The sequence below is a fragment of the Stigmatopora nigra genome, chromosome 13, assembly GCF_051989575.1.
Source record: "Stigmatopora nigra isolate UIUO_SnigA chromosome 13, RoL_Snig_1.1, whole genome shotgun sequence".
In the NCBI taxonomy this organism is placed as follows: domain Eukaryota; kingdom Metazoa; phylum Chordata; class Actinopteri; order Syngnathiformes; family Syngnathidae; genus Stigmatopora; species Stigmatopora nigra.
Window position 1 is genome coordinate 2,653,820 of NC_135520.1, and position 24,434 is coordinate 2,678,253.

Below are 24,434 nucleotides of genomic sequence, written 5' to 3' on the forward strand. Positions count from 1 at the left end.
ACAGACTTCTGGTTGGAGACCAATGAGATTGGAGAAAATAGGCGCAGGTGTAGTGTGTCGATTATTTGACAGAATTGCAGGCCTCTTTCTTCATTTGAGTTCGTAATGCAATTTAGGGCAGCTAAAAGAGCCTCAGAGCCTAATTGAGAAAATGAAGACGTGTCATGGTCGGCCATCAATTAAGGCGACGACTGAAGAAACGCGTAAACGTCTACGGTTCGCCTGATTGGAGCGGATCTGGTTTGCAGACGTATTTCCTCATCAGATTTGTTGTCAAGTGTTTGGAGTTTTCTCTTGCAGGGGGAAGGAAGGGGGGGGGGGGATACAAACGCACCACAATACTTTGCTGCTTGAAAAAAACAGCTGGATTTGTCACAAAGGGATGTGTATTGGATTCACATGGAAAATTTGCAGTGAAAAAGAAACATGGTTTTTACGGAGTGGCTTATTTTGGGGGTTGTTTTTGGTTTATTTGCTGGATGTACTGAAGTTGGTGTAAAAATGTAGATTTTACATTGTTGAAATGAAGGACAGAATTCGATTTAGCAAGAAATATAGTGTAAATCTAGTCATGTGACTCTTTTTTAAATTGTCTGATTAGGTTATTGCAGGGGTTGATATTTGTAATTCATATTTTTTTCAACTGTTTTTGGTGTTTTATGTAACTAATAATGTTGTATGTATAATATATAAATATACATATACATATATACATATACATATATACACATATACATATATATACATATACATATATACACATATACATATACATATATACACATATACATATATACACATATACACATATACATACATATACACATATTTATGTACATATATAAATGCATATACATATAAATATACATATATGTATACATATATATACACATATATAAATATATATACATATAAATATAAATATATATCCATATAAATATACATACATATATGTGTATATATATATACTTCCATATATCTTGATAACTTACCAGTGAAAAAAAATCAAAGCTCCTAAAAACATATATCTATTATAATTAAAAATCAGATAATGTAAAGAAAAAAAATCTGAAAAGCAAACCCCTAATAATTATGAAAAACATTATAACTTCTTACATAACCCAAAAGTTGGGGCATGGGGGGGGGGGGGGGGGCAGCAATTCAAAACAACAACCTCTGAAATACATTTCTCAGAAAATCACAGTGACTTTTAAATAAAGTGAATATGAAAGTACACTTACTCCAAATACTCAGAAAAACTGACCTTTTATTCCAAGTCAATGCAATACACTTCCTTCCATACAAGATGGACTTTTCTCTAAATAACAAAAAAAAAGTCTTTTAAATCTTGGCTATTTCTTAGTTAATAAAAAAATAAAGTTAAACTTGCTGTGGGAAAAGAAGAATGTGAGGCCTGAGGTTGAGAACTGGAATATTATGCAAATGAGGTAAAGCTCTCAACCTTGTGCTTCACCAAGTCAGAGAGCAGGACCCGACTGCTCCACATTAGGATGCCCTCAAAATCTGGATGCTTCCATGCACAACGTTCCTCGGAGCAATTCTTACCACAAATCATGAAGAAATCAAGTAATCAATTGATTTTAGCACTATTTTGAAAGGGCTTCATGTCTCCCAGAAGTCAACAGGAATGAACAAGGTTAGTCCAGCACGCTTCTCCATTTGACATCTTGCAGAAAAATACTCAAAATAAATAAAATATCGCAATGCATTCCGGGAAAAAATAGAATAAAAATACGGCTATTATTTTGAAATTCGCATTCTTGTAAACGTCACTGACGCACGAAACGCTGTTTAATAATGAAAAGCACACTTTTGCGGTCTATTTCACCTTATTTAATGCCTTATTTTTAAAATAACATTAAAATAACCATGTTGCTAATGTTAAACAACATAAAAGGTGTATGACTGCATATATTGTATCGTTAAAATAGCAAAATATGGAAAGAAAAGATGGAAAAAAAGCAAGTGCGCATCTACGCGTTTAAGGGAATTCGCCTGCCGTTTTTGGTGCAATTGAAGGAAAATAATAGAGATATGCATTATAAATCCAATTGTGCTCTTAGACCTTCGAATCCTCTCCAAGTAGAAGAAACGTGGCCGTCCTCCGTCCTGAATACCGTGAGAGATGTTAAGAGAGGAGTGAAGAGCCGAGGTCCCGACCTGCCTGCCACAAAAACCAGTCTACAAAACGCACGCATTCTTTTGTCTCTCAACTCCCAACTTAACACTTGACTACTTATTCTTCTCAACAATTAATAGAATAGTATTGCAAAAGGGAGAAAAAAATCGCCATTTTAATGCAATATTCATATTAGAAAAGGTAAAATCTTATTTTAATATTGATTTGTATGATTTAAATCACAATATATGTGATATTATGTGTTTTAATTTTGCAAAAAAATGATTGAGGACTTCATTAGATCATATGTGTAAATTGCATACATAGCTGTAAACATGCAGTTTTTATTTTTTTTATTTTTGTGATATATACATATTTTTATGACTACTTAATTGTGTATTTTATTGTGAAGCTTTGAATCTGGGTTTGTATAATGATGATAAATGCATTTAGTTCCATTATTTTATTTTTCAATGTGTCAGTGAGAGCCAATAAAACAAAAGTTTTAAATATTTACTATATAAAAATGCACATTTTTCAATGCATTACTATTAAAGTCTGATAAAAAATAAAAACACACTTCAATTCTGGTTTATATTGATAACAAAAAGACATTTATAGCTTATATTTAGGCCCTAAAATCTCAAATTTGAGCCATAATAGATGAGCAGAAGACAAAAACACATTTAATTTCTATTTTGGAGCTAATTCTGGTTTATATTGATTACAAAAAGACATTTATAGCTTATACACAGGCTCCAAAAGCTAAAATTTGAGCCATAATGGACGAGCAGAAGACAAAAACACATTTAATTTCTATTTTGGAGCAAATTCTGGTTTATATTGATTAAAAAAAGACATTTATAGTTAATACTTAGGCCCTAAAAGCTAAAATTTGAGACGAAATAGATGATCAGAAGACAAAAAACATGTTTTAATTTCAGTTTTGGAGCAAAACCAAGCGCTTTCCTCCAACCGTAATTCGTCAATATTAGAAAAAGAGAAGTATTTTGTAAGGAAATTCCTTATGCGTACCTCTCCCCGTTTAGCTCAAATGCCCTTCTTTCCTCTCAAACTGTTGAGAAACGTGGGAGTAAAAAGCGGGGCAGGTGCATATCATTCATGCCGGCCTACTTGAAACAGTTCTGTCCCTCGGCTAAGTAGGTTAAAGGTCCTCCCGAGTGGAGAAAGTATATGACAGGCCTCTTGAAGATCTTATTCTTCTGCAGGAGTTTTCATTCATTCACAATTAATGTGGCTTGATGGAAGAAATGATGCTAATAGGGTTCCCCCAAAACAGAATTTGTATGCATCTTGGACCAAAATTGCAATAAGTACATTTGTGGTGTTTAAGTGATTGTATACAATATGTAAATTTAGGTAAATATGCTTGTGTTGGGATGCTAATTTGTATGTTTTTTATTATTTCAGCCGTCAAGAGACAGGCCTAAAAAGTTTCCCAGTGCTTTGGATTTGTCAAATTGGAATTATTTTGCAATTAGAAAATGTCTATTGAATAAATTCTCATAAATATGTGACAAAATGACTTGTATTGATCTTGACCGTAGTACAAAGGCATTTGAAAACAAAGATCAACACTCACATTTACTTTTTTTGTGCATCGAACATGTATTATATTGTGAATTTGCAAATATAGTATCTAATGCTATTTTAAGTATTTCTGTATCATGTTTTTGTCATATTTGGGTTACTTATGTATTGCATTTCTTCTTGTAGGGGGAATATTTATGCATGAATAGTATATTTTCAATAAAATCAATTAAAGTTGTTTACCAACGACATCATATTTGGACTCTTATCATCTTGAATGTGAATTATGTTAATATAAATGTCTCCAGAGAAATAGAGCCATGTCATATTTGGAGTAAATATTACTTAAGATATATAAAGGCTGTTTTACATACTGTATAAATTCCAATTCTGTGTGCGTACTCTTTGTTTTTAAGTATTTTTGAGACAATGCGTCATTTTCACCAATTGAAACATGTCAAAACAAGTGTTTTTTTTTTAAATCAACACTTAAAAATAATTGATTTCATGAGTAAACTGGGAAAACAAAGTGCTTCAAAATCACTTAATTCAATCAGATTAATCATTGCATATATCATTTTAAAATTTCTGAGAAGGAGAAGTGAATATTGTCAATTTACCATATCTCCATCAGTATCATAAAACCTATATTTCATTTATTTGAGTCAATATTCTTGGAATTTATTCCATAATAAAACTCCATGCCCCTGGTTATTAGTATGAGCTTGAATGGTTACTTGTCTCATCCTGCCCTCCGATTGGCTGACCACAAATTCAGGATGTCCCATCGTTTGTGACCCGGACACAGCTAGGGATTGGCTCTAGGACCCCCCACGACACTAATGAGGATAAAGCAGCTCCAAAAATGGCAATTTTTTCAACACAGGAGCACAGAATCACAATCATTAACTGAAACTAAGACTATCCTATTTGTTGTTTTGGTATGTTTTAGTAATGCATGTTCCAGTTGATCTTTTCCCACGAATGAGAAGTCAGCGCTACCTGGCGCCGCCGTGCATGTCCGCCGTTTCTGAGGGGGATTGATTCCATCTTGCCTGTCTGTCTGATCATTACACTACCTGCTCAGCCACTTGACATGCTTCGCTGCCCTCTTCTCTTCAACTGTCGGAAAATGCCATGGAAGACTCAAGCTGGCTCTCTCGTCTCTTCCTCTTAGACCAAAAAATGAATATATTTAACTAAATCTGCAGAAAACTCAAGAACAAGTTGGTTTTTGCCAAAGACGGCAGAGTTAGGCTCCAGCAACCCCGCAAACAATGTTCCCTCTAAGCTAACTACTCAAAGTGATAACGAGATATTTGGAGCTAAATATGCAAAAGAAACAAGAAGAATTTCATCTTTGTAGTTTTTATGGGTCAAAATGAGATTTTTTTGCAAAAAAGTACTTCTCCAGACAAGTAAAAAAATAATAAAAAGACCCTGCAAAGCGCAGACTTTGAATAGAGACGGAATAAAAAGAGAATAGGAGCCGAAGAGCTCTTTTCTTCTGAGAAAAATGATGACATCAACACTTGGGAGATGCTACTTGAGGTCCTTCGATGTGAGTGAAGAACAAGTTGACTCAGGGATTTAAAGCTGCCGTGTCAGTACCTCAATTCACTCAGGAAATGGGCCGTGTGCATGTGTGTGTGTTCCGGAAACAATTGTGGGGTGGTGCTGGAGCCTCTCCAAGTGGACTACACCCGAGAATGGTCGCCACCTAGTCGCATGACACATAGAGACAGAAAACCATTCGGAGTTGCAAACACACCTCCACCGAGCTTCTCTGAATCGAAGTCAGGCATGTGAACCACTGTATTATCCAACAATCACTACTTTTCTAAGGTGCTCGGACGTTTGGTCGCCGGTCAAATGGTGACAGAGAGTTTACTGTTGAAACCAGCTCTCAAAATTATGTTCATGAGAGAGAGTTTACTATCTAAGTACTGTTTAATATCTAAGTACTGTTTAATATCTAAGAACTGTTTAATATCTAAGTATTGTTTAATTTCAAAGTACTGTTTAATATCTAAGTACTGTTTAATATCTAAGTATTGTTTAATATCTAAATACTGTTTAATATCCAAGTACTGTTTAATATCTAAGTACTGTTAAATATCTAAGTAGTTTATTATCTAAGTACTGTTCAATATCTAAGTACTGTTTAATATCTAAGTACTGTTTAATATCTAAGTTCTGTTTAATATATAAGAACTGTTTAATATCTAAGTACTGTTTAATATCTAAGTGCTGTTTAATATATCAGTACTGTTTAATATCTAAGTACTGTTTAATATCCAAGTACTGTTTAATATCTAAGTGCTGTTTAATATCTAAGTACTGTTCAATATCTAAGTACTGTTTAATATCCGAGTATTGTTTACTATCTAAGTACTGTTTAAAATCTAAGTACATTAGACCGGCGACCAAAAGGGACCAAAAGACCGGCGACCTAAAGACCAGCGATCAAACGCCCGGACACTCGTTTCTACACAAGATATTCTGATTTTTTGGCACATATGTCAAGATGAACATATTCGGGTTGTTGAACGTGAAAGGGTCATGGGCTGCAATTGCAGTACAAAACAGAAGGAAGGAATTAAACAAATAAATCCAGATGATTTTTCAAAATGCTCGTTGGTCACTAAAACAGTAGCTGGCCATTGCGCAAAGCTTTCAAGCGCTTACTTCTTGGAAAACAAAAGAAGCCAAGAGGGACTTACGTAAACAACAAATCAGAGCTTTGGAGACATTCAAAGCCCGGCTTTATTCACACACGGTGCATAGAATCAAGACCCTTCAAAATGTCACTCACACATGTTGTGATTGAGTAACTGTTATGGAAGCCAATGGTTGGCCTGTTGAGAATAAACTTGTTAAGTTGATTATATAAAAAATATCACCCCGCTAGAGATAAAGAATATCAACCGTAAGTGGATGATGCTACTTATTTTATTAAACATAGGCATGAAATAACATTATAAATAGAGCAATGAGCAAACTAATTTCTCCTCCAATCAGATTGAGGATAAGCAGTTGAGAGAAATGGAACAAAAGTCTGTATTTTGGACAAAAAAGTAGTCAAAAAACCTGCAAAAAACTCCACTTTGCCTCAATTTAGTCGACTTATATGTCCTAAACTTAGTTAAAACTGGTAAACTTATAAACTGAACTGAAGTTCTATTGAAATCAACGTAAATACTGAAGACTGATAACTAAAATTGTGAGATTTATCTTTAAATAAAACGGTATATAACACTTTAATATTTGAAGATACTGAAAATTCAGGGCTGTTTAGGGAGGTTTAATTTTAAGATGTATATTTTTTTTGAAACTGAATGGAGAGTGTCGGAAACAGATGACGGCTGCTCGTTATCAGGCTGAAGTCCCCCCTGTTTTTTTTTTTGTTGCTTTTTTTTTCTAGGTTCTGCCTCGTGAAGCACCACATGTTCATCCGTTGTTGAAGAAGGTGAGACAATCCATTAAATGAGAAGCGTAAACACTCAAATGTGGGAACCTCAGCGCATGATTGCATCTGTGTTTTTGAACAAGGTGACAGAAGCACTTAAAAGCAGCACAAAAGAGAAAATATTACAACTTTTTTTTTAAAGTAGTACCGTTTGACAGCAAAGCAAAATGAATTTCCCCCAAAAATATGACCTGGGTTAAATCAACTTGTATTTTGTAACTGGGAAATTTGAACAATTGTTTAACAATGTGTTATTTGTCTCTAATGGGAAAAATGCAGGAAATTAAAGTTAGCGTTTTGAATTTAACTACATAACTGTTTTTTGTGTGAATAAAAGAAATATATTTTCTACTGACAAGTAATATTAAGGAAATATAAAGTAAACTCAAGGCTGAATTCACAACTTTGACACTAAAAGATAACCTTTTTTCACAAAATACGTTTTAAAAATCTTAAAAACGTCACCAATATAAAGTAGAGATGTATATGCACATTTTCTATTTTATTCTGTCAAACTCGCTTTTGCTCACAAGGCTGGCTTGGGGGTGCTGGAGCTCAACCCACCCAACTACAGTCAGCAGATAATACTTCAAAATGTAAATATATTTAAAAAAAACATCCCTTTTAGACAAAAAACAACCTCTGAAAATGACCTGATTGGGTCCAATTCCCATAGGATAAACTTCTATAGATCTCACATTGTGAAAGAGGGTATTAAAATTAATTTCTCTTTGTTTTCAACCTATCCACATCCATGCACTTTGCAGACTCTGCTGATTGGCTAATCTCAACATTTAGCAAAGTCAAGAACCTTGACATGCACTCCGTTGGCACAAAAGCAGCTTTAAGCCGCCTGCTAGTCATGCGCAGCACTTAAACCTCCACCCCAGGTAATGCTGTCATTTAGGAACTGCATCATCAGCATCTCCTCCTCGGTTAAAAAAAAAGTAGGCTTTGTAGGTGGAGATAAGATTGCGGTGGACATAGTTGGAATTTGTGCGGTCTTTCTCAGTCATATCTTGACTTTATTGAAATATATGATCCAACAAACTAGTGTTGTTGCACTGGACTCTAGTTTTTCTTGTTTGTTTGGCTTGAGTTTTCCATTTTTAACTTCACATGACATGATCATGTTAAATAATAGGGAATTGTGTAAAATTAAGCAAAAAAATGTCCAAAAGAATTTGGAATGGGTTTTGGAGGATAGATTAATAACATAAATATGCAAATTTTGTAGAGGTTGTCAAAAAAGTGAGAATTGTGAATTCTGGTATGAAAACAGGACTTAAGCAACTTTTCGGGGGTGCTAGAGACCATCCCAGCTAACTATGAGGACTAGGTGGACACCCTGAATCGGTGGGATGCCAATCAAAAGGTATAATGAGGCAAAAAAATTATTTACTTAGAGCTAAGGGCAATTTAGAGTGATCAATTAGCTAAGTATACATATTTTTTGGGATGTGGGAGGAAAACGGAGTATTCGAAGTACATCCAAACTCCACAGGGGGTCGACCCCTTGACCCCAGAACTGTGAGGCCAACATGCCAACCACTCATTGTTTTAAGAAATACAAAATAATGTTTAAAAGAGCATAATGTATGCTTGGAAATCAAATAGCACTGAAACTATAGTCAAAATATTATGGAAAACAACATTCCCTTACCTTCGGGATGCCAGATAAGCAATTCTTAACAGAGAATCAACCAGAAAAGACAGAGGCAAACATACTACACATCAACATTAGCAAAGATCATCATATATATCATCATATACCTTATATAATTTAGATTTATTATATACTAAAAGTGAAATTAGGAGAGACTTGTCTTCAAATGGGATTGCATTGGCGTTGATGCATGAATAAATTCAACAACAGCTTAGTTTTTCAACATTTAAATGAGATGCCATCATTTCTCCATTCAAAAGTAGCATAAGTGTGCATGAAAGGATTATAAGAAAAGTTGAAAAAATAAAAAAATACATCACCTCAAGTGGTGCAACTTTGTTTCAGTTGATCGAAGACATCTCCAATGCACATTCCTGCTTTGATTCATGTTAAACTATGTTTTCCTTTAATATAACACAACACTACTATATATTTAAGTAATCCTGGTCCAAGTTGTAAAGGTCCACGCCACACTTTGTATGGAAAGGTGAGGTGTTTACACCTGAAAACTTTGTAATCGTTGAAGTCAGTTGTTGACTTTTCCCGACAAGTGGAACCCTGGAACACAAGTACATTTGTGTATTGCCCCTCTGTTTTGATGAGTTTGAATATTTATTCAGTCTTTCTCGACCTCAGAGAAAGATTTGAACTCTTACAAATAAAGACTTGTCAGTTCCTTTTTCATCATGGTGGTGTTTCTTGATCTCTTTCTGCTCTGGCAACCTTTAACTCAATGAGGCCCCCTTTTGGTGTTAATTCAGAGAAACATAACAAAAGAAGAGTTCTGAATTTTTATTCCATATATATATATATATATATATATATATATATATATATATATATATATATATATATATATATATATATATATATATATATATATATATATATATAAATATATATCTCATCCCATCTAGTTTTCTGCACCACTTCATCATCATTAGGGGTCGCTGGGGGTGCTGGAGCCTGACTCTAGCTAGAGGTGGGGGACAGCCAATCACAAGGCACAAGCACCCCATATATATGTGTATATACGTACACGTGTATATGTGTATATATATATTTGTATATGTATGTGTATATATGTGTGTATATACGTACACGTGTATATGTGTATATATATATTTGTATATGTATGTGTGTATATGTGTGTATATATGTGCATATGTGTATATATACGTGTATATATGTGTATATGTGTGTGCATATATATGTGTATAAGTTTATATATGTGAATATGTGTGTATATGTGTGTATTTGTGTGTATATGTGTGTATATGTGTGTATATGTGAATATATGTGTATACGTGTGTATATGTGTGTATATGTGTGTATATATATAATATGTATACAGGGTGTATCAAAAAATGTACTCACTTCTAGAATAAAATGTACTCACTTTTAGAATGACCAGAAAACCTTTAGTGAGTACATTTTATTCTAAAAGTGAGTATATTTTTTGAGACACCCTGTATATATATATTAAAGGATTTAAAGTGAGTGTTTAGCTGTACTCTTCTAAGTGAAAATGTTGGATATAGAAATGAATTGAAACCAGAGAGATCTTAAGTAACTTCGACCCCTGTTGCTGTAGCCATTTGACTCAAATTCCTCTTTGTTGAGATGCTTTCTGGCTGACTGAAGACGTCCCATAGAGGACCACACTTCAACACTATTGTTCACTGTCACTGGAGTGAAATAAACGGCTCCATTTTGGTCCCCTATCCTATTGCGCCCCACTGTGGAAATGTCTATTTGCCACTTGTTTTCATTCTTTTCTTTTGTAGCTCATTTCACTTTTGTTATCTTGTCTACTACCTTTTGAATCCTGGATTAAAATCTAAAACAATACTTCTTATATATAATGATATAAATTGCATATATTCATGTCCCAAAACTATTTGCACCCCCAAATCAAATAAATATACATACTATAACAGCACATTGCAAGACAAATAAAGGCCAATAAAGACCTCTGCTTCCATCTTGTGGTCATTATAGGTATCAAACCTTTCCACTTGTATGCCATGCCTCCTCTCTCCATCACTCTCCCTCTCTTTTTAATATCAGTACTGTGTCGAATCTAATCTGGATCTCCTTTAAGGCAATAAAACCCAGATAGCTTCCTTTAAATGAAAAAAAGATCCCGTCTATATAGCTTTGATATCCTCGTTTATTTGGCGATGTGCGTGACAGGGGGTGCAAAAAAAAAAAGATTCATGTCACGGTTCAAATGGGTACGATGACGAAGATGCACTGTCTTCTAAGTGCGTATTTCCTCAAGTATTGTAGTAGACTAACAGTACATGCATTCACAGTGTTATCCACGCAGTTTAAACTCTGCATGCAAAAAAATGCTTCTTGAATACCATACAAATTCATTTAAAAAATAAAAATATGTGCATTGCAAATAATTATACTACAAAAACATATATTTTAAAATGAATGAACCACTAGGGTAGAAGTTGTACTTATTTAAAAAGTCCAGAAAATGTCAAAATAAGCATTCACATGATTATATTAGGTTTAAAATGTTAAATTTAATGTGTATTTTTATTTCTCAAGGTTATATTACTCAGATTTAAGCCATAAATTTTAGCTGGCAATGTTTTTTTCTTTGAAAAATGTTTTTCTAACCTTATATTAACACATAAATCCTGCAAAAAATGCCTTTTTAACAGTAATCCAAATTATATTGCATGCTTTTCATCCACATAGGCCAATATTAACACATTTAATTTAATTCCCTTAGAATGAATGGACATTTTTTTTGCACAATTGCAAGTGAAGAGTCAAGGCAAACAAGGAAGAACTGTGTCCGGTTGTTTTTAAAAATACTTTTTTACGCTTCTTCGGATAGACAATAATCCGTCTTTGACTTTTACAAAACAGGACGACTGGAGACTGAAATGAGAGGGCTCTTGTTGGCTTAGCTCTATCAAGAAAGAAGGACTCCCTGTTATCTGTGAATGGAGCTTCTTCTTTTTAGACACCAGAATAGATATAGCACGAATTTTTAATTCGTTTTTCTTGGAGCGACAACAATGGTTTATTTGAAAGCTCCACACAATTTGGGTTTTGTGAAAGATCCTTTTTTTTTCTACTCCCAAAGCCCAGCTGCCCATATGGGATGGATACGACGTGTGTAGTAAAAGATGACAATGACACCGAGTGACAGGCGCCACAAAAAAAACCAAAAATCCTTCCTTTATCTTCTTTTTTTGCATCCCTTGCATTGCATTTCTGCACATTTATTTATTTTCTTGCATTTGCCATAAAAAAATCCATTAAAAATGTAAAGAAGACTCAAAAAATCCAATATTATCTTCTTAAATGTGATTTAAAATCGTTTTAACCAATGCTGTTGGCCATTTTTTTCTTTTTTTTAAAAGCAGTAGCCCCCTTGAGACAAGGTTTGGTAAATAATTAGCAAATCTGTCTAATTTAGCTGTTTGTTCAGTGACGATATGGGCGGCCCTGACATCTGTTAGGATATTTTCCCTGCATGGGTGTGTGGGTTTTAAGCCATATCATTTTTTTCTACTCATATTTACTCTAAATATTGACCATAGTGGGATAATCTATGTTTGCAACATTAAAAGCAACAGTATAAATGATGCTTAATATCACATTGATATATTTTATAATGGATTTTCTTTTAAATTTGCAACTTTAAGCTTTTTTGCAAGAGAATAACATGCACGTTTATTGCATTAAACTAGTTTTGCTGCAGTGTGCAAGGCCGGGCATGCTGACAAAAAAAGGAAAGAGCTTTGACATAAAAGCTTCTTGTGTTGAGAAGCACTCTTCTATTAAGTGAGTGGATTTTGCTCCCTTTTCACAAGTGACTTCAGGCTTTATTAGCGAGGCCGTTTGGATTTAGATGAAATATTATCCTGGATTCAATTTGACTGAAGGGCACACTATCTAAATCGTTTGTCTTCCTTTAGTTTATTTATTTTTAAGGATTGATATGCTTATTTTAATAGAAAAAAATGCATTGTCTATGTATGCACATGCCAGAATTGTATACAAATTATAATAGGAGTGTTTAGATATTCGATTAAAATATAGATTTAACATTTTTGGTGCCTTTAATCCAGAATAAAAAATAGTTCCATTGAATAAAAACAAATAGATGCGAAATATCTGAAAAGTTGCCAGTGTTTATTCATGGCCATAAATATTTTTCGGTCCATAAAAGAAGCAAGAAATTAACATTTCTATAATTATAAAGTGGTTTGTACGTGCTGATAATAACACGAGGGCAAGAAAGGGGATGGGGGGTGAGAAATATAGCTACAACCAACACACAACATACTTTTACCCCCCTCCCAAAACATAAAAAGTTCACAAGAAGAGCATTGACATTCTCAATAAATTCTATAAGAGGGGGGCAAAGGCGATTTTGGAACCAGTTCTCTTAACGAAAACATGTAAACACGGTGCACACATGAGCCCCGGATCAAAAAACGGTACTATGTACTGTATATATACTGCAGAACATAATGAAGTTTTCCGCAAGTGGCTTTTGCGCGTGTGTGTGTGGGGGGGCTTGGCCCCAAAAAAGTCGATAACTTACGCCTAGGGCGACCAAACCGAACCGGATCACACCGGATCGAACCGAACCAAAGACGAGAAAGTCTCTATCGTGTATTTTTGTCAATTTATCTGTCTGTTTGTCTCCCTTACCAAGTCCACTGTTGCGTTTGCACCAAATGATGCGCCGTGGGGAAATGTGGCGTAGCCCCGGCACCATACTGCGCATTGTACTGCATATGCTGGAGCGATTGTGCCCCATACGCCGTGAAGGGGATCCCGGCCTGAAAAGTGGCCGCCAGGTCCTGAGCTTTAAGGGCATGACAAGGTTTCCCGTCCCGTACTAAAACGGGTACGGCTACTCGCCGAGGGGAAGGGAGATGACTGACTTCCATACCTTTCTCGGCCCGAGCTCGCTTCATCTTATATCGGTGGTTTTGGAACCAGATCTTGACTTGGGTCGGTGTGAGGCGGATTAAACTGGCAAGGTGCTCCCTCTCCGGGGCTGACAGGTAACGTTGTTGACGAAAGCGACGTTCCAGCTCGTAGGTTTGCGCCTTGGAGAATAATACACGCCTTTTCCGCTTTTTGCCCGAATCGCTTCCACCGCTACTGGATGTTTCCTTATCGTTGTCCGGTGATTCGTCATCTGCGGATGGTTCTGGGGATTTTGCCGAGTCTTGGGAACCGGCGGAGAGGCCGTGTACTGCGGCGGCGAGAAACGGGAGAAACACTGTCAAAATGTTATGTCCAGCTCCAGAGAAGAAGAAGAAATATACACTTTTTTTTTGCATATATTGACCCGGAAATCGGCGAAAAAAACGCACGTCTATAAAAAAGCGAGTATGTTTAATCTAGTTGGTAAAAATCGCACGTTTTTTTAAATGAGCTATGACAAAATGTTTTTTTTTAGATAACAAGGCTATACTTACATGAATACTGAATACTGTCCGTAGTAGCAAGCCATCGCGTATATGGATTGTCAGCAGCGTCGTAAAAGGGGTTTTTGATAGGCAGATTCTGCACATTTTCCAGTGGACTTTTCACTAAAACTCCAGCACTTTTTGTCGTGGATGCACTCTCCGAACCTTCAGTGTCATCCTCTGCTCCGGTGATAGATCCCTCCTCATCATTTGTGTCCGGAAGGTCTAAAATGTCCTTAACAGAGAAGCCCGTCTTTGTGTTGGTCAACGACATATTCTGCTATGGGGGGGCGAGCAAAAAAAAAAAAAAAGAAAAGTTGCAGCCCCGGTCGGCACCTTTTCCCTTCTTGTCAGTCGATCCGCTGTTTTTTGTTGTTGTTATTGTTGTTTTTTGTTGTTTTTCTTTTTTTAGGAGAACAAACACGGGGAGAAAAGGGGTAGATGAGCCACTGCGGAAAGTGGAGTCAACACTGGAGCTTGCATGGGTTCGGATTCGGTTCTGCTCGGGGAAAAGAGGGTCCAAAAGGGAGGGATGCCAAAAAAAAAAGTGGCTCAAGTGCTTCTAGATGCGCGGCTCATGGATGCAGTGGAGGCTGGTGGTAGGCGCAGGAGGCAAATAAGCCATTACCTTGTCCGATGCGACCATATAAGGTTGGACTGCACGCCTGAACCTGCAGTGGAAAAGCATTAAAACACCCGAAAGGTTGGCCACGTGTGGGCGGGTCTTAGGAGTCAAGTGGATGAAGACAGTGTTTGCAGATGTGAAATTGGGGGTTTTGGGGGAGATCCGAGCATCTACCATTGGTGCTTCAGCGTATGATGAGTGGTATAACGTGTCAATTAATTACAAAGACTGGGAGGGCCTTTTTCTCATCGACATTTACATACAAAGAAACTCACAGTTGCTTTATTCCGAGACGAGGATGTTCAATCATTCAATGAATTATCATCGCTTTGGATGGATGTAAAAAAATGGCATTTTTTGGTGTTTTTTTGCATTTGTTTTTTGGGGTTTTTTTTCAATGCAGTTTGCTTTTGTCCAGATATTAAGGGGTAATTTATGTAAACCTTCTGAGTCAATATTTTGGCCAAGGCTTAAGGACAAGAGGTTGAAGTAGGGGCTTTGTTTGTTCTCGTTTCAAAGAGCTATTAAAATGGGACTAGATCATTGTTAATAATCATTGTATTCTTCCTAATAATCAGGATTATTTCAACTCATATGACTAAACCATTTAACTAAAACATATCCTTATATTTTCTCCTATTATATTGTTTTTTACCCCTCTTTTTAACCCATTATTAATGTCCTCAATCCGGTATCACTCTCAATTTGGCACCGCATCCTAATATTTGTTTTTAAAGCCTCTTTACAAGGGCACCAGCTTTTTTTTTGGGTTGGACTAAGAAAGACGACTATCATTGTTGCTCATATACTTTCTTTTCCTCCCCTTCAAGACGCTTTCTGCCGCTTTTTTTTGCTTTCCACCCTCTAGTATGTGATGTGGGTGACAATGTTTCAGGTTTTTTTTTTTTTTGAGCAAGTCCCCCCAGTATACGCATCCTGGGTGGTCGAACCCGGGCAAACACAAATACAAACCGATTGCTAAGCTGCAGACAATGGCGGAAATGTAGACAAATGTCCGGCTCCTGTTGGAAGCTTTTGTGCAGCCGCAGTTTTTGCATTTATTTCAGGGCCTCAAATAATAGATGATTGACGCCCCGCGTACAATGCTTTCTAACTGTTTGGAATAAATCTAAGCTTGTTCCTAGTTGTCATGGCATTCAACTGCTTTCTATGGACTATCTCTTCTTTCAATCCTCCCACCGTATTAGGAAAGTCCTCGGGGGCGCGCACACACACACACATACACACACTTACACACACATGCACGCGCATATACGGACAAGAAAACTTTTGGAGTGTCAACTTATTTGACTTATGCATAGATATTAAGGAACGAGCTGTCTATTCTTGTAAATATGATTTAAATATATCACATATTTTACATCCCATAATATTATGAAGGCTTCTAAGTAGGATGGTATTTTTCTTCTTCTCTAAATGTCCAATTATATTGAATTATATTTCAAAATGTGTTTAATTCAATGCATTTGGGATGGTTATAATGTCATGAGAATTGATTTTATTAAGGTCAAGTCTATTTTATAGAGGTGTTTAGCATGTGTGTGTAGATCTAGGCCAGGGGTCGGTAACCTTTTTGACGAAAGAGCCATAAACAATTCATATTTTCAAACATTATTCCTTAAGAGCCATACTCTGAATTTAAAACTAAAAAAATACACCAAAATATGAGCATTTATTATTAATTCCAGCACTTTGCAAGTCAAAAAAAGTCTCAAGTCTTATGATAACATCATTTCACAGTCTCTAATCAATGATAGAATGCATGCAGAAGACTCTAATGAAGAGAAAATATGATTTAAAAAGGCCTTAGAGCCATATACACCCACCAAAAAAGCCACATATGGCTCCCGAGCCATAGCTTCCCTATACTACCCCTGATCTAGGCCTTATATTCCGCAGACTTGCTCGAATTAATCTCATGTCTACATCCCACAAAGGCTCCATTCAGTGAAGCCGGTTATAGGGACGAACTGCAGCCGCTTCTTACGCCCCAATGAGAGAGAGAGAGAGAGAAAGAGAGAGAGAGAGAGAGAGGTTACTGACCTGATCCACCAAGTAATGCCGCACCCAACTAAATCCGACATGTGACAAGGGGACACCATGCACAGAGACATTTTTTAGGGGGGTATCACTGAGGAAAAGGCCCAAGAAAAGCAGCTGCAACATCATCGGGGACCAAACTAGCCGGGGCCCTTTTGCAGGAGGACGTTATATTTCTACTGTTACGTACTTAACCCCTAAAAAAAGTGTGCTTAGCCAAGATCAGTCCGTGTTTGGACCGTGTAGGCTTATCGGCCTATGTCACGGAGCTTTGCTTTTGTGTGTATGTGGCAGCGTGACAAGGGGGTGTCAAAAAAAGTAGGTGCTGTTAACCGGACAAGGACTTTTGTTTTGTTTTTTTGGGGAGGGTTTTTTTTTTTGGTGTATGTTTGATCAGTTGTGGAGGATAAGGTAAAAGTGCACACTAAGTGGATTTAACCACTTGGAGAGATAGATTGATACTTGTTTACTTTAAGATGGGAGTGCAAACACTTGTTTTTAGGGACTCTTCGCTTTGTATTGTTTGTTATTATTATTGTTATTGTTGGAAGTGGGTGGATTAAGTTTGTTGGTTAATTGTAGGTCATTTTGATAATGTGGTTTGATATGTGATGGTTAGTTTTTGGGGGTTTTGTGGGGATTTTTGTCATTAAAATGATAGGAAAATATTTTTTGGTGTGTGTTTCAAATTATTGGGTGTTTATTGGTGTGTGTATGAGTGTGTGTGAGTGTGTGGGTGTGTGTGGGGAAGGGAGATAAAAAATGGGCCTCAATTTAATGGATAAATCATTTTTTTCTGCATGATGACTTTTACTTAACATATAATACAAAATATGCAGTATTTATTTCACTTAAAAACATTATATAGCTTGCCATCCTTATAAATAACCATTTATTGGACCAAAACATTTTTATATTAGTCAATTAATGTATATTTAATCTTTTTAAATTCATTTAAATGTCAATTTTAGCAAAATCCACACAAATCCTCTTTCTCCCTTTATTGACATCCTTAAAGAATGACTCTAAATATTCCAAAGGATCTTAATTATAATTCCATCCCTAAAGAAACACACGCCTGCAATTGTTCCCTTATAAGAGAATAAAGAGCTTTTTTAAATATATATCTTTGATTTAATACATCTTTCGATTGAATGCTGCAAAAAAAAAAATGCCTGAGGACGATCCATAATGATGATGTTTGTTCTCTCTTCTTCTTAATCGCCGAAATTCAGCGTGTTTAAACGCCTCGGGGGAAGAGTTAGGCTTTGATAAAAATGACCATTCCTGCCTCGGGGTTTCATGATAAATGTGACAAACCCGATTTCCCTTCTCTATGATTAAAGACGACATCTAATATGCAGGTAAATCCGCTATGGTCTATTTAAAAGGTGGCTAAGCCATGGCCTGTAGACATATTGCTTGAGGGTGGATTTTCATTTTATTTATTTATTTTTAAATACAGAATTCACCACTTCCAGGCACAAAAAGGAAAGTCTTTCTTTATTCATCTCTATTGGTGTGATAATTAAACATGTCACGGTGAGATTAGAGCTTTGCCCCCTAGAGAATGACTTCAGTTGTTTAAAGCAGCAGTTTATTTGTAACGGTGGATTTCATGGTATTTACAGTCATTCTTTGTCATTTATTTATGTGTGTGTGCAAGGAAAAATCTCCAAGAGATGCTCTTATGGTAAAAAAAAAACTTATAAAGAGAATTGTATTGGAAATGAAGTGTTTTTTTAGAGGGGGGGGATTAAAATAAATGTTTAAATTTTCAGCAGATGGAGGAGAGCATAAGCAAAAGAGGGAAGAAATAAATGTGTCAGGCTCATGTAGACAAGGCGTGTTCCTTCTCGTTTGGCGAGTGTTACAATAATGAGAACATCTGTTGACATCTGTAGAGCTCTAGCGGTCCCTACCGGCACTTTTGGGAAACAACAGGGGGTACCCAAATAAGAGGTAGCCCAAAATTGGACAAATGGCAACAAGGCATGATTTGGTGTTGTCATTTGCAAGGTATAATGGGAAGTATATATTTGAAATCTTAATCTTAAATACGACAGAAATCCAGTTCATTAGGTTGTTTTTTTGCTGTTGCATGAATGTTACATATAATAATAACAAGCAAACTCTACACAGTGAGGATCAAACCCTCGACTCCAGAACTGTGAGGCCAATATGCCAACCACCCAAGCAATGGGCCCTCCAAAATCAATATTATATAAATATATATTTAACTCCTCTTCCACAGGATGACTAGATCCCAAATATGAAGGCCTGCCTATTAAATATACTACTTTTATATTAAACTCTCTCTCTCTCTTAGATATTAAACTTTCTCCCATGAATATAATTTTGAGAGCTGGTTTCAACAGTAAACTCTCTGTCACCATTCGACCGGCGACCAAAAGACCGGCGACCAAAAGACCGGCGACCAAAAGACCGGCGACCAAAAGACCGGCGACCAAAAGACCGGCGACCAAAAGACCGGCGACCAAAAGACCGGCGACCAAAAGACCGGCGACCAAAAGACCGGCGACCAAAAGACCAGCGACCAAACGTCCGGTCACGGTAATCAACTCATTGCAATCCATATCAGAACAATAAAAACAACTAGTACTCTCTTCATGAGTACTAGTACGGACTATCATATAACCATTTCCTGGCCTAAGCATCACCATATCATGAGATCATCATTATCGTATGGCATCTCCAGGTACCCTGAGCTTCCCACCCCGAGGTAGTACTGCAAACTAAACCACATACTGCAAACGGGCTCACCTGAGGTAGTCGGTTGAGGATGTCTCCGCCACCAACGGCGTTCAGGGTTCATGAAATATCTCCTAATGAGACTTAGGAGTGCGTGCACAGATAAGACTGATGCGGTTTATATACCCTGAAAGCAAGCTCTCCTCTCCCCGCATTGTCCGACAGCGTTTGCATAGAGAGGATCGGCTCCCGCTAAACCCTTTGGCATGGCGCAATGTTTACTTTCCCTTCTATGACGTGAGACGAAATATCGGCCATATGTTCATCGGGCCATAAAGCGGACTGAAGCGCAAACAGCGGCGCGTGGACCTGCCCGGCCAGATTTTCTCTCTGTTTCTTGAGGCCATCTGCAAGCGACGTGGGTGAATGATGTTACAGTTAAGGAGATAAGGAGGTGGCAGGTTGATCTTCACATTATTCCCTGTGCGCGTAGGGCTCTCTAATAAATGGCTCGGTAACCAAGAAGCAATCACCGAGGGGAGAGCAGATGTGGCATGTTATCAAGCTCGCAGCCACGTTGACATTAGATACCCTGATACAATGATTGATGAGCAGGCAGGCCACACTAATTCATTGAAGAATGGTGCAGCTCTCACCATGAATGCAGGCAAGCATTTATACAGCTCTTAGTATGTAGCTAAATATGAGCAAATATCTTCATCATCAAATTGCTAATGTTGTTTATAGTGCTTTTTGCAACTTTATATTGCAAGTCAAAATAAAATATTTTATCTAAATGTATTCTGAAAACAAGAATATTAAATATATAGTAAAAAATACCTTTTAAAATGATTGAAATGCTCATTTTCTTCAATCTAATGATTCTAATCCATATATTAGTTCTTTTAAATGGGATTTGGTAGACAACAGAATTACTACCAAAAAATGCTTTAAAAAATCTAAAAATTTTATCTGAAACTACAAGAATGTAATTCTAATTAAAAAAAAAAATACAAGAGAGGGAGTAAACAACCAATACAACTTTACTGTGCATGCCTGTTGTAACTTGGAATTTGCATTTATTTAGTGATACTAATTTTCCACAGATCTAGAAGGCTATGTATAAACCTTTTAATATGTACCATATTTTCACGACTATAAGGTGCTCTTAAAAGTATTTCCAAAATAGACAGTGCGCCTTATAATCCAGTTTTCTTTATATATGGAAAAAAATAAAGTGTGTCATTCATTGAGGGTGCGCCTTATAGTTGTGAAAATACAGTATTTATTTTTATCTTAAATAACCACAACTGAATACTTTGGAAAAAAATTCATAATTCAGCCTACCTTATATCTTCACATGCAGGTGTAATCACTCAGGTGATCTGGACAAGACAAGATTGAAAAAGTTGACTAAGGACGCTACCAAAATAAAACAGGATGTTAAACACCTTTAACGCATTATATTTTAATTCATTAAATTCAATTCATTGATTTTGATGGAATACCAACCATAAAACCATGATATTTTAACAAAATTGAACATCCCTAATATAACACACACACAAGTTAAGCTATTAGAACACATTTTAAGGTCATAAAAGCAAAATCAAGACAATTATTAGATTTTTAACGTCTAATAAAACGACGTTGCCTATCGTCATTCCCTCACCAGTTCGTGTTTTCGACGTACTTTTGTGTTTTGGCACTTTAACGAATGAAAGAGCGAGATTATCCGCCCCGGCCAGGGCTGGCTGCGTTCAAGGGTGCCACTAAGACCCTGAGAATAGCAATAAATAAATAAATTGGCCTCATACCTCGTTTGAAATTCCACATAAAGGCAAAAGGAGTTAGTTAGAGATGGGATGTATTCATAGGTTTCACACCAATAAGAAAGAAGCTTCCCACTCAGCTGCTCTTGTGTTGTTTGAGATTCACCACAAGTGCCCCTGGGCGTTAAATGCGAGACCTCCTGAAAAGGGATGGGCAAGATATAGGCCCTGTCGGTCAAGCTATTATCAATCCGAGGCCTTAAGCTTGATGATGAGCACACTTGAAACCTAGTTAACGGCAAGGCGAGGACACCCATGGCGCGGCTTTTTCCGAAATCAATCGCTTCATGTTTTAATGTATTGACCACTCCATGAGGGAAAAGTAGAAGAGCTTCTCTAGGAAAAGCGAGATGGTTTTTTGGCCCGAGATCCTGTATAAAAAAGTTCAATTAAACCCAAGGGCTCGCTTGTAGGGTTTCGAACTAAAAAGTGGGCGTTTCGATAACCCAGGCGATCCATTTTGGAAAGGTCGGGCAATTTTTTTACCTCCCCAAATGTAGGCACTTAGCCAGGTTTAGTAGTAGTGTGAGAACGCAAAGACCTCGCCATGAGGGGGCGACTGAATGGGTGTTTGGGTCCTTCAATAGATTTTAAACTGAAGGAGAGGAGATGAACTGTTGTCCAAGAGACAGGTAGTATTTGTTGAGTATTTATTTGCATGTCTTACATGACAACGTGCATGTTGTAAGACGGAAGGAGATCTCAAGTATGCAGGTCTTAACATTTTTGAACCATCGTTACGCGCTCAAGAGGTGACATAGAAAGTGAGGCTGTTACAAATGCTGTGAAATGAAGAAAATGTCAAATGTTGCCATCCCATCGTCGTATTTTCAGGTATTGAATACTTGACAAATATCAGTTTTTATTCTAAAACCTCTTTGAGAGCTTAAGACATTCAGGTTAGAGGTCAATATGTGACAAAACAACATCTTTACATGACATTTTTCAGTTTTTTAATGTATATTTTCATTCTAATGTCATATATTTCGAACCTAGAAAGCTAGAAAATAAAAATCCTTTCTTCAGTGAGGCAAAACTGGCAATAGTTACTGTATACAAAGTTAAAAATCATACTCAGTTAAAAAAAGGAGCAGATTTTTACTCATAAAAGCTGCAAATTAACTGCAAGTCAGGGACTATCCATCCAGCATTCTTGTCCAAATCAATCAAGAAGGTCACTTTGCTAGGTCGGCTTTAACGTAGTGGACAATAGCCATCTCCCAAGGTGAAAGTGGATGAGCGGTATCAAATCACCGCTACAACCTTAACAATCTCCCTTGGAGAGGTTTTTGAAACAGGTGGAGAAGCAAATGGTGTTGTAAAGAAGAACCGGGAGTGAAGAAAAGGCTCATCTACAATGGCGGCGTAGGGGCAGTCTCTCAAGGTAGCTTGGCCAGGAGATATCAACGGGCTGAGTTGAATTGATTTCATAGCCAGGCTATGAAAGGAGAACTTAAGAAATACACATTGCTGCAGTCTACTGAGATTTCTTCCATCTTTTTTAAAACAATAAATCATAGCAGGAGTCAAGGACGGGTTATTGCTAGATCTCGTTCTTGCCTTTTTCTACACAAAGAATCTTCACAGGAAATATTTTTAAAGCCTCGACGAGACGGTGACTTTTTCACCTTCGCAGTATATGTCCAAAGTAAAATACGGCTGGGGAAGATTTTGATACATTTGAATAACATGGCAAGGACGAAATGTGGTGAATTAAAAACATGAGATTGGAAGGTCATTTCTATTCTGATGGGTTTGTGTAGATAATTCTGGAAAAATACAGGGTGCTTTAAATCAAAAAATGGATGATACACAAACTTATTTTTTGGGGGGGAGGATATGTCATAGCTAGTGTTACATATATGATATTTAAAGTTTATAAAATATATATTTCTCTGCTTTGTTTGATTTATATGAAACTATAATAAAAAAATGTTGAATGACAAGCCTCCAGAAAAAAAAATCATGCACAAACAAAGCAAGTATTAAGAATATTTAAGGAAAGTACCGTGTTTTCTGGACTATAAGTCGCACTTTTTTCGTACTTTTGAATGGCTCGTGATTGCATTTTTAAATTATTTTCTAACTCTGAACTCCAACAACTTATCTTGTGTTATTTAGGCTATAATTAATGTAAAAAATATATATTAATATGTTTAACATGAACAGGTGCCATTTTCTCAGTTGTTCCATCTTTTACTATTATTATAATGTTTATTCTTATTTCTGGTCATTAAAAAAAATGTGCACACCCCAAAAATGAAATGTATATACTTCAATACAACTTATACACATATTTCCCCCTTAAATTGTTGATTATTTGGTGAAAGAAACGTATTCTCAGTTGCGACTTATAGTGCAGAAATATGTTAATGAGCACCAGGCCTTAAAACTCAATGCTTATCCAGGTATAAAAACCACACAAATTAGAACACAAAAAGTTAAAATGTGATTCATAACTTTGTAGACAAGCCCCTTAAATGCCTCAATATGTTTAAAAAGTTTAACCACTTGTGTTAAAGTGTTGATATATTAGGAAACCTGTTAAACGGATTGACAACATCATAGTGAACGCCCGGGTTGGAGTTGCTTACGGCCTTTCCTGACGTCTGTTAGTGTTCCCCAAAAGTCCCCATTTGGGTAAAGCGTGAATCTAGGGAACCAAACCCAGACAATAGAGCAAAACACGAGGGCTTAGGGGTGTGAAACATTCACCTTGAACCAGGCTGTTCCTCGCAGACACAAGGATTACCCATCTGCACATTTCTGAAGCCTTTTGATTAAGAATGAATTCAAAGTGAAAGACGAAAAGGAGAATACACAATTTAGTAATTTCAATGGCTTTCCCGCAGATGGGTTGCTGACATATTTAGATAATCAACATGGAGATATTTTCTTTATCCCAGGTCTGCGATA

The 24,434-nt window shown here is 36.5% G+C and overlaps 1 protein-coding gene across 3 annotated transcripts; it reads right to left on the reverse strand.

The window, feature by feature from the left end:
* Positions 1-12,972: 12,972 nt before the first annotated feature.
* nkx2.2a (NK2 homeobox 2a) lies at positions 12,973-21,092 on the reverse strand. Of its 3 annotated transcripts, XM_077731283.1 has the most exons (4): positions 21,034-21,092; positions 14,298-14,959; positions 13,763-14,098; positions 12,973-13,649 (listed from the first exon to the last, which is right to left on the reverse strand). In XM_077731283.1, the coding sequence occupies exons 2-4, from the start codon at positions 14,560-14,562 to the stop codon at positions 13,489-13,491; spliced, it is 762 nt and encodes a 253-aa protein (XP_077587409.1). In that variant the 5' UTR covers positions 14,563-14,959; positions 21,034-21,092; the 3' UTR covers positions 12,973-13,488. The 3 variants fall into 3 exon arrangements, with proteins under 3 accessions (XP_077587409.1, XP_077587408.1, XP_077587407.1); XM_077731282.1 differs by having other exon boundaries at positions 12,973-14,071; XM_077731281.1 differs by having other exon boundaries at positions 12,973-14,098.
* Positions 21,093-24,434: the final 3,342 nt, after the last annotated feature.

Excerpts from the sequence above, each read along its gene's own strand:
- nkx2.2a (XM_077731281.1), bottom strand. The coding sequence starts at position 14,562 with ATGTCGTTGACCAACACAAAGACGGGCTTCTCTGTTAAGGACATTTTA. Across the intron at positions 14,099-14,297 it reads GGACAGTATTCAGTATTCAT|TGTTTCTCCCGTTTCTCGCC; the intron begins GTAAGTATAGCC and ends ACATTTTGACAG.